Source organism: Sparus aurata, chromosome 22 (genome assembly GCF_900880675.1).
Source record: "Sparus aurata chromosome 22, fSpaAur1.1, whole genome shotgun sequence".
NCBI lineage: Eukaryota > Metazoa > Chordata > Actinopteri > Spariformes > Sparidae > Sparus > Sparus aurata.
The window spans coordinates 1,617,109-1,626,894 of NC_044208.1; the positions used below are offsets into that span (position 1 = coordinate 1,617,109).

General features: G+C 37.8%; 1 protein-coding gene across 1 annotated transcript in view; it reads left to right on the forward strand.

Annotated features, from left to right (window-relative positions):
- Positions 1 to 6,909, forward strand: part of slc16a10 (solute carrier family 16 member 10) — a 68,512-nt gene extending 61,603 nt beyond the window's left edge. The window contains exon 6 of the mRNA XM_030405746.1: positions 3,282 to 6,909. Within this exon, the coding sequence (XP_030261606.1) occupies positions 3,282 to 3,511 (230 nt within the window). The 3' untranslated portion in view covers positions 3,512 to 6,909. The remainder of the gene's footprint in view (positions 1 to 3,281) is intronic.
- Positions 6,910 to 9,786: the final 2,877 nt, after the last annotated feature.

Sequence of the window (9,786 nt, forward strand, 5' to 3'; positions counted from 1 at the left end):
CATGGGGTAACTCTTTATAGTAACTATCATTAATAAATAGTACCTTTATATTCAATTAACCTCTTAATGAACGCCCCCATTTTAAGGTTCTTTTTCCAAAATGACATACCGAAATTAAAAGCATGACAGCTCCCACATAGTTTGAGACTCAGGGATGTGCTTGGGACCATTGGAAAGGTAGGTTTATTCTAGAAGTGTAAGTGTGATTCTATGACATACTGACACAGAGTTACAGAGGTTGGAACACAGGTTTTGGTTTCCGTCCAAAAACAAGGGTGTTCCTATGTTAGAACGGTGTTCCTTACGGGGTTAAACAGTAGTTAATAAGTTAAGTTATTTCGCTGTTAAAGTGAAACTCTTGCCAAAATGCAACCTAGGGTCTTTTTGTGAATGTACCCAAGTCAAATGTTTAAAGCGTAATTACGAAGAAAGCACCACTTTTAAGATTGACCGTATTTTCACTTTTGGGTCAAAATCATCCATGTTACGTTGCATTTGGAGATTCTCAACTGGCAGGACGGCGGCTAGCGGAACAAGCTACTGCTAATGTGAGTTGTTCTAAAACCTTCTTTTTAGTAAACTCTGTGTACACAAACAATGTTCTCAATGCTCGTGTTCATGTGTAGAGACCCTGGTGATACTAAGAGCAACGTTTCATGTTGTGTCGAGCCTTCTTAGTGTTTTGAAAATATAAAAATATAAAAATTTTGATGCTAACATAGTATTTGCCCCTAGCACTCCACTGAAAATGATTTTGACCCGAAAACGAAAATACGGTCAATCTTAAAAGTGGCACTTTCGTCATAATTATGCTTTTTTATGAACGTTGGACTCGGGTAAGTTCACAAAAAGACCCTAGGTTGCATTTTGGCGAGAGCTTCACTTAAAACATTAAATGAAATGCCTCACAAACCACTTATTAAGACATTATTTATGGTAAAGTTGCTGTGATTTTTATAAACCTTAACAACTGCCTCATAAATAGTCTATAAAGAGTTTAATTATCTGTTAAAAGTTATCTGTAAACAGTTAGCTAGGTCTGTATATAGTTAATCAAACTTGAATTAAGTTTGATTAACTATAAATTTAGCATTTATTAGTGGTCATGATAGAATTTTACCAAGCATGGTAGTTTTTAGACTTTTCTTGAGCCCCTGAGCAATACACTAGTTTCCAGCTCCAGATGTGCTGCTCTTTGGTCTTTATTCTCGCCATTTCAACTTTTTCCTTGAAGTGCATATTGAAAATAAAAAAACTTCCTCCTGACATTTTTTTCCTCACCCCTGGCCCTAAAACTCTTCTGTAGACCTCTGACCTCTCTGTGGAGGCAAAACAGAAAACAACCCCTGCTGTGATCAACAGATACTTAACATAAAATTCAGATAGAACACCACCTTTCAAATCTACATCACAGTCACTGAAAGCACTGGCAGAAAATGTTGATGTTCCTCACAGTAATCAAATGGAAATGGTGGAGAGGGCAAACCAGCTGTCATTCACATTATTCTTATGAATACATATAAATATTGTTCACTTTATCATGAATAAATCACGTATGTGTCTTTATAGTAAAATGTGTCCATAATTATTGAGTCTGTTTAATAATTTGCAATAAGGCCCAATGTCTTCTCTTTTTAACAGTTTTTAACGTTTTTTGAGTACTTCCTCTTTTGCTCAAGCAATACATTTATTAGATCTAATATATTCAAGTATCTTATGTTAATAGAAGATGACTAAGGTTTCAAAGGTCTCAAAAATAAAATTGCAAATTTTATGAATATACTAAATATAGTTTGCCCTCTCATGCTGTAATGGCTGTTAGACAAAAAGCATTCCTGCAGCATTCTAAGCTCTGTCCTGAGATAAAGGTCCTCTTGTTATTCGTAGGTCTTTTGCACCACCTACTGTTTGCTTTGGGACCTTGTAGTTGCTAAACAGAGGGGTGCAGATTGCATGGGAATGATTAACCTCTTCAACGCTGGAATGCAACTGACTAAAGCTGCTCTGTGTAGGGTCACATCCCTTGATATAAATCAGTCAGTAACATGCACATCAGCTCATGTAAGCATCATGTGCAGAGTGTCTATAAGACAAGGCTGTCATTTTCCTTTGATAGAGACTGTCTGTAAACTTTACCCCTCCAGAAAAGGCAGGGTCAGCTACAGATGTTGCTGTTGCTCAGGGAAACTTTATCAGCTGAATACTTGCAGACAGGGCTAGAACCACCCCAGTGACTCTCTCCAGAAATGCTTACACACATACAAGAATGGCCATGTTATTAGGAGTTATGCAGGAGCTGATGACATTTACATGAGCCATAGTAACCTGATTACTGTGTAATCCATGTTAACATGCAGCAGGTCAGTATCAACTGTGCTGTGGGCCACTTTGGACACTGCCTTATTTAACCATATAAAGACTCAAGCAGGGGTCCAAAACTTTGCTTCCAGTGATGACACTGGCTAAGTTGCATTGTGTGTAATGCTGTGGGTGCCATGATTTGAAAAGCAGTCCAATGGTCTTGCATTGTACAATAACACTGTGGGACTCATCATGGGCAACTTAAAAACACATGATCAAAATTAAGATATCACATTTTCGATTGCATGCAAATAAATACTAACTCAGCGTGTTAATACTTACAATATTAAAAAGGTAATAATACAAACTCAGAAATATTTATCTTTTCCATAATTGAATAAACAAACTGTTGTCAGAGGAAAATAAGGTCCCAGAACACTGTTTTAAGCTGGAAAGGTGAAAATGTGTTGTCCTTAAGCTCTGTTTGTTTATATAGTTTGTTTAGGCACAAAAAATCAGTCAATTTAAGATCTTTCTCTTTTGATTACAATTTATTTCTCAAAACTACATCGTGCACCTTTTAAACCTTGTGCCTACATTACCCACAATGCAACTTAGCCACCAGCCAAAACCTGTAAACACACCTGAATATGTAAAACAATTGGTGATGTTATCCTTTAAGAAAGCAGGTTATTGTCAACTCTTTGGTGTTCATATCTATGTTTACACCTCTCATACAAGGCTTAGACAAGCACTAAGGTAACCTGTAGTAACCGCAGAGTGGAGGCCCTCTCCCATCAGCTCCCAGTGGGTGCATGTTTACTGCACTCAATGGGACTCAAAACAGCTGAAAACGTGACCTCAATGTGTCCCAAAGTAGCTTTTTCTGTTGTTCTCTTGTTGCAGAAAAAGGGGAATTTATATCTAGAATTTATATATATATATTTGTATCTACCTTTATCTGACCCCCCCGGTTACAGGTTTCCTGAGGGACAGACTGGGAAACTACGACGTGGCCTTCTACCTGGCAGGCATCCCCCCGATCATAGGAGGAGCCGTGCTTTGCCTGATACCCTGGGTGGAGGCCAGGCGTAAGAATAGGGAGAAGGAGGAGGCCCTGAGCAGGGATCAGGAAGTGAATCAGAAGATGATAGAGCATGAGAAGGCTCAGGGAGACACACAATGCAAAACTGGAGAGTCTGTCCTCTAAGAGCCTCGCTGAACAGACTGAACGAGAGACACATGGGGGTCAGACTGAGACTGCTGAATACTGAGATACAGTATTTGTGTTTTTAGCCAAGATTGTATTGACTGCCTTCTGTGTGAGAATGTCTGAAAATGCCAAAGTGATGAAACATATCAGATAGTCATAGATGAATGTGATCCTGAAGAACTATGCATTAGATTGTTTCAGTTAGACTGAACTAATCTTGCAGCAGGCAAAACTTGAAGTTTCAACTGAAAATGGAGAAAACTGCACATTTCATATTAGTCACAAGGGAAAGAAAGCTAGCTGTATTTACTATAACTGCAGCACAATAGCTGCTGATTCAGTGTTAGCCAGTGACTTTACAGAAACCAAACACTTTCAGATGGCATTCTTAAGGGAAAGGTGAACTTACATCATTCTTTACAATCAGTTTTTAACACTATCATATGTATAAGGAACCAATTTTGATTCAGCCTCAATCAGTATCCTTGTTTTGCATCAGTGCAAAGCAAGGTGGTCTTTCTTCTTGAACCCGCCATCTATATTGCCCCCTGTGTCCCCTTGGACAGAATTCTCCCTGTAACACCATCTTTAAACATGCCAAACTTGTAAATATCTGAATCTGTTTGTAGTATTTTAAAGGAAGTATTTCCTCAGAGAGGCGCTCTGAGGTCATGATTAGTGTTCATTAATGACAAGCCGCTGTGTCTGCCAGGCACAACTAAAGCACAGAATACACTGATATAATTAGGTCTTTAAGGAGACACCTTCATTGTTATATAATTTTGACCTCCCATTGTGTGTAGAGGGCCTGAGTTGAAATCCACATTAAGGCCTTTATTATACAAGATCATAACATGCTGCTTTTAGAGGCTGCTTTTAACTGAACCACACACGTGCCTGAGAAACTTTGACAGTGTTTCCATTGCAAGTTTTGAAGACAAACTATAAAGGAATAGAAAGACATTTTGGGAAATATGCTTATTCACTTCCTTGCCAACAGTTAGTTGAGAAATTTGAACTGAAACTGTCAGCAGCCTGTTAGCTTAGCTTAGCACCAAGAGTGAAAATGGGGACACTGCTAGGCCTGATCTGTTCTGGATTTTCAGCATCTCTATAGCTAATAAGCTAACAGTAGTGTGATGATAATGAATTTTTATCTAATTTGTATAATCCAAAAGAAAAGGTAATGGAAATAATACAAATTGTGGTTTTACACAGGTGCAATAAACATATTTTCCAAAATGTCAAATTATTCCTTACACAATAAAAACTCTTAGCCAGCACAAGTACACTTGCTTTCACTTATGAACTTAACATTGATTCATAAGAAAATAATAACATATGTTTGTGTACATGTCCAGTTAATTAATTGACAGTGGTAGTGACATTAAGCAGTATTTTCTTTTTAAACAACCAATGGTGAGACTTGTTTTTTAAAGTTGCTCTTTTTTTATGTAATTTGGTCCACCATTTTCTGCATATACTTTCATTTTGCTACATGAATTTATAATGTAATGCTTTTGGCTAAAGTGGAAAAAGCTCATATGCTTCCTTTCCTGAGGTTTGCCCAGTAGTTGACGCAGCCCAGGTCATAAAACGGCCGTCACCGTGTCAGCAACAGATCAGCTGTGTGAACGGATGACCTCTTTAAGGGACTAAAACAATACACAAAATACTGGTGCTTATGTATTTCCTCACCACTTTATTAAAAAGCTAATACACAATTACCTTTAGTTTCACTATTTGAAATGTAACTGAGGACTGGAGTTTGACTAATCATTGACTATGCCACAAGTAGTCACATTAAGTCAACTTAATGATTAACTCTATGCCCAGTTCATCAACCTTTAGTAGTAAGGTTTGTTTTATGCATTCATACGTATTTATTTTTTAGTCTGGTAGAACTTTATAATAACCATCATCAATAAACATTTATAACTCATTAAACTTAGTTGATAGTTATTTAAATAACTTTGGCTTTGGCTTTAAATAATTGTAAAGGTTTAGGGTTGCAACTTTAAGGTGAAATAAGTGTTCATTGATGATGGTTATTATAACATGTTACCTTTAGTCTTTGTGGAGAAAGTCATGCTGTAATTGACGGGCATTTGCCTAAAGCCTTGATTTCATTTGCTGAAGACCAAAATGTACTGAATTTAAAATAGCAGAAAGTGTATTAAACCTGTTGTGTTGCTGTGACACTTCTCCTTAAAGCCTGCAGTAGTGTCATCAAACCATCTGAACATGTTTGGAAGTGACTCATCAGTCCGTCACTGTTGACAGTGATAGATTGCTTTTGGAAAACTCTGAGACCTTTTGGAAAGCGGTGCACCAGCATTGAATTTCTGTGGGTCAATGATGCTTCCTCTGCAGACCTGTGACACTGTCTACCTCAGAGCTCTGCCCCAGCCTTGACTGTTCCACCACCACTGTTCCTCCACCAGAGGCAGCAGAGCAGTATTCATGTTTGAGCAGTGTGACTGGAGAAATAAACTTAAAGTCTTTAATAATGATTTAGCTGTTTGAGCTTTGCTCTTTAATGAAAAGCTTTTTTTGTTTATGAAACAACAGCGTTTACATCTTTTTTTTCCCTCTCTAAATATATATATTTTTGTTGTGATTAAATCAGATCTGTTGCCTTTCAATTCAAGCCTATCTTTATTACTATGGGACTAGACTAGACATTATTTTTACACTTTTGTCTTGCTAGTTACCAATGAGAGCCAAAGGAATTTCTTGTCTAAGAAATTTGTACCTCTGGATTTTGATTGTAAATCTCTTTGCCATACACACATCTAAATATGATAGTATGCTTAATTATTGCCTCAAACCTGCTTTCATCCAAAGAGACACTTTGAAAAAACTTCTAAAAATTGTATGATTTATTTTATTTAGTCATGGCTTTAAACCACATTTCTAGACATGCTGCCTTATTCAATTGTCTATCATTGCATCTACAGAGACTTCATGTGGCAAATAGGGGCTTTTGATAAGCATATATGTTGTATTGAATGTTATTGTTAATCTGTAATTGTTTTTGCTTTCTTCATCTAATCCAACTCCTGGCTTTCTTCAGAATATCTGTATGTATGTATTTTGTCTTTGCTGCAAATACAGACGAATATTAGTCAAACCTTGCCGTAAGAAAGGCATCTTTGCTACTTTCATCCTATTGTTACATAATTTTTTTTCTGAATTTTAATCCACTTATTGCTTAGTTTAGTTTTATTCATACTTCTCTTTAGTACCTGAACTGATTTATGCTAAAATACGACTTTTCCTGTCTTTCCTATCTGCTGCAGGTCTTGTGCTGAACCTCAGTATATGCAATGTAATACTATGTAAACACAATCCGATTTCAACACTTTCAAGACAGTAAAACAAATTTTTTTGAATTTTCTGTGACTACCTCCTTATTTATCTTTCCATGTTTGTGGCTGGTACACTTACTTTCTGCTGCCAAACATACGTTTCAATTTGCTTTAGAGCATTTGGATTAAAACAGACATGATGAATGAGAAATATTTGACTTCAAACTTCAAACGTGAAACATTTACCTGCCACTTCTTCACAGTCTCAATGAATGTGTGCACTATGATTGACCTGCTTCTTTAGGATCCCTTGGCCCGTATTTGGACGATTAAGAGACTTTTGTTCCCTGAGTTTAGGAATCTTCCCATACTTCGTACACAATTCTCTACCATTTACATGCTGGATCACATTTCACGTCAATCATGGTTTCCGGTACGTATTTAGGAAGCAGAATTGTAGGCAGTCTGGGAGAAAGTGCAGCCTGAGGGGCTTAACTTAGGGAACAAATCTTCTCAATTAATGTGGCTGTGCAGGAGATAGTAGCCCTTTTTAGATAGAAAAGGCAGCACATTAGCTCCAAGGTAAGGTGATGTCACGTGAAGCACGAAGTTGGGCTGTGAACAGTGACAACGAATTTGTCTTCAAAATAAGAACTTTACATTAGGGATGTGCATCTTCAACACTGAGGCGATACGATATGCATCTAGATACACTGCCAATGATACGATACATTAAAGATTCATATAAAACAACCACCGATAAGATACGATATGATTCTCCCACCTACTGCGATACAGTGCGATACAGTACAATTTGGTTTAACACAATGCGATACATTGCGATACGATGCAGAAGAATATTGTACAATGGAATACAAAGTGGTGCAGATAGTTCATGTTTATTCTTTATTTCTACAGTGTGCTTCACACTTTCAACAGGGACAATGGGAAACTAAACTCTAAGCAGTGCTGCCTTTTGGCAGTTATAAGCTGCTGAATGAATGCAAAAGTTGTACAGATTAACACACATGTTGTCACTGCCCACGACTTGTTTGAAATGGGTCTGCTGACCCCACCTCCAACTCGCGTGAGACGTGACTCTGGCTGAATTGGCCGATCGCGGCCGTGGTGATGAGAACGGAAACAAGCACTTGGTCCTACTTCTAAATTAGTTTATTTTAAGTATAGATACGAGTCGGATTTTATCGATGCAGAGATTTTATACACGATACATCTCGAGTTCATCCGGATTTTTTAACCGATGCACACTTCTGTCATCGATGCAACCACATCGTAAATGTTCATACGAATGTACCGATACGAATCGGTGAATCTCACCATCCCTACTTTACATTGCACCCCACTGGAGTTTAGAACTGGTTCCTTGCGGGGGGCTTTTAATTTGAAAGTAGCAACCGTTCCTAGCTTGCTGCTACAACAACAAGCGGATAACGAAGACAGCTACAGAGACCGAGGAGATGCTAGCATCTCCTGGATCTCAGCGGCTGTCCAGTTGCTCGTCTTAATGTCCACGGATGCTAAGGATGGTTGCTTTCAAATTAAATGCCCCCGGCTAAGTTCGAAGTTCTAAACTCCAATGGGGTGCAATGTAAAGCTCTTATTTTGAAGACAAATTCGTTGTCATTGTTCACAACCCAACTTCGAGCTTCACGTCACGTCACATGTTTACGCCTACCTCAGAGGCGGCTTTTGGAAAAGGAGAAATATTACGCCTCCGTTTTAGAAAGACAGGCAGGCACATTGCCGTCCTTACCTTGGAGCAAATGTGCCACCTTTTCTATCTAAAAAGGGCTAATAAAAATCAAATGCAATTGCTAACACAAGGCATGGCCCAAAAGAGCTGGCATATATTGCCTGAAAGGAAAGCTGCTGTAATGCACAGTATTAGAAATGCTGTAAGATGGAGAAAAAAAAACAACTTCAAGACATTAAGTTTACTGAAAGGTAATTCTGTGTGTTTATTTTTAATTGCTGCCAAAAATTGAGTGTCAGGTAACATGAAAGGAGTGAAAAAGATGTGGATGAAGTGTAAGCACTGAACACAGCTGACTGTCTAGTGCTGAAAGTTTCCTGAGAGGAGTTAAGGTGTCATCTGATCTGTTAGTTGACAGAAATTGAAATGTCAGTTTAAGTGTAAGAGATTTTTCAAAAGCATTTTTGTGTCTTACCTGTCTCAATGCACTGTTAAGGTGGACCACTCCTAAAGCTTAGTTCCATATAAATGCACGGATAATTCATTGTTTTGTCGTTAGCGAGTTGAAAGTTGAAAAAGGAGCCTCATATAAGAAACAATACTAAAATCAAGAGCCGGAAAAGTCACATGAGATTTCGCGTGGATAGTCGTTGCCGGAAGACAGTAGTGGTCCACCTTAACTCTCCTCCAGGTTACATTGCATTCTGAGATCGATATGTCTCGGGTGCCATGACGACTGGGAGCGGAACAAGCTACTGCTAACGTGAGTTAGAAAAACTTTCTTTTTAGTAAACTCTGTGTACACAAACAATGTTCTCAATGCTCATGTTCATGTGTAGAGACCCTGGTGATACTACGAGCAAAGTTTCATGTTGTGTCGAGCCTTCTTAGTGTTTTAAAAATTGCGATTTTGATGCTAGCATAAAAGTTCCCAAGCACTCCATTGAAAATGAGCTTGACCAAAAACAAAACTATGGTAAATCTTAAAAGTGCCTCTTTCATCGTAATTATTGTTTTACATGAAGGTTTAAATCATATACATTCACAAAAAAAGCCTAGGTTGCATTTTGGCGAGAGTTTCACTTTAACATAAGTGATGTAAATCACCAGATTAGAGTTATTGTAGCCTTGCTGTTTTGTCATTTTCTTCCTTTGTTTTTCTTTTGTTATATTTAAAGGTGAAATAAAATGTTTGATTAAAACACCAGTGAGAGCTGAAATATGATCTCTTCCACTTGGCTTTATTT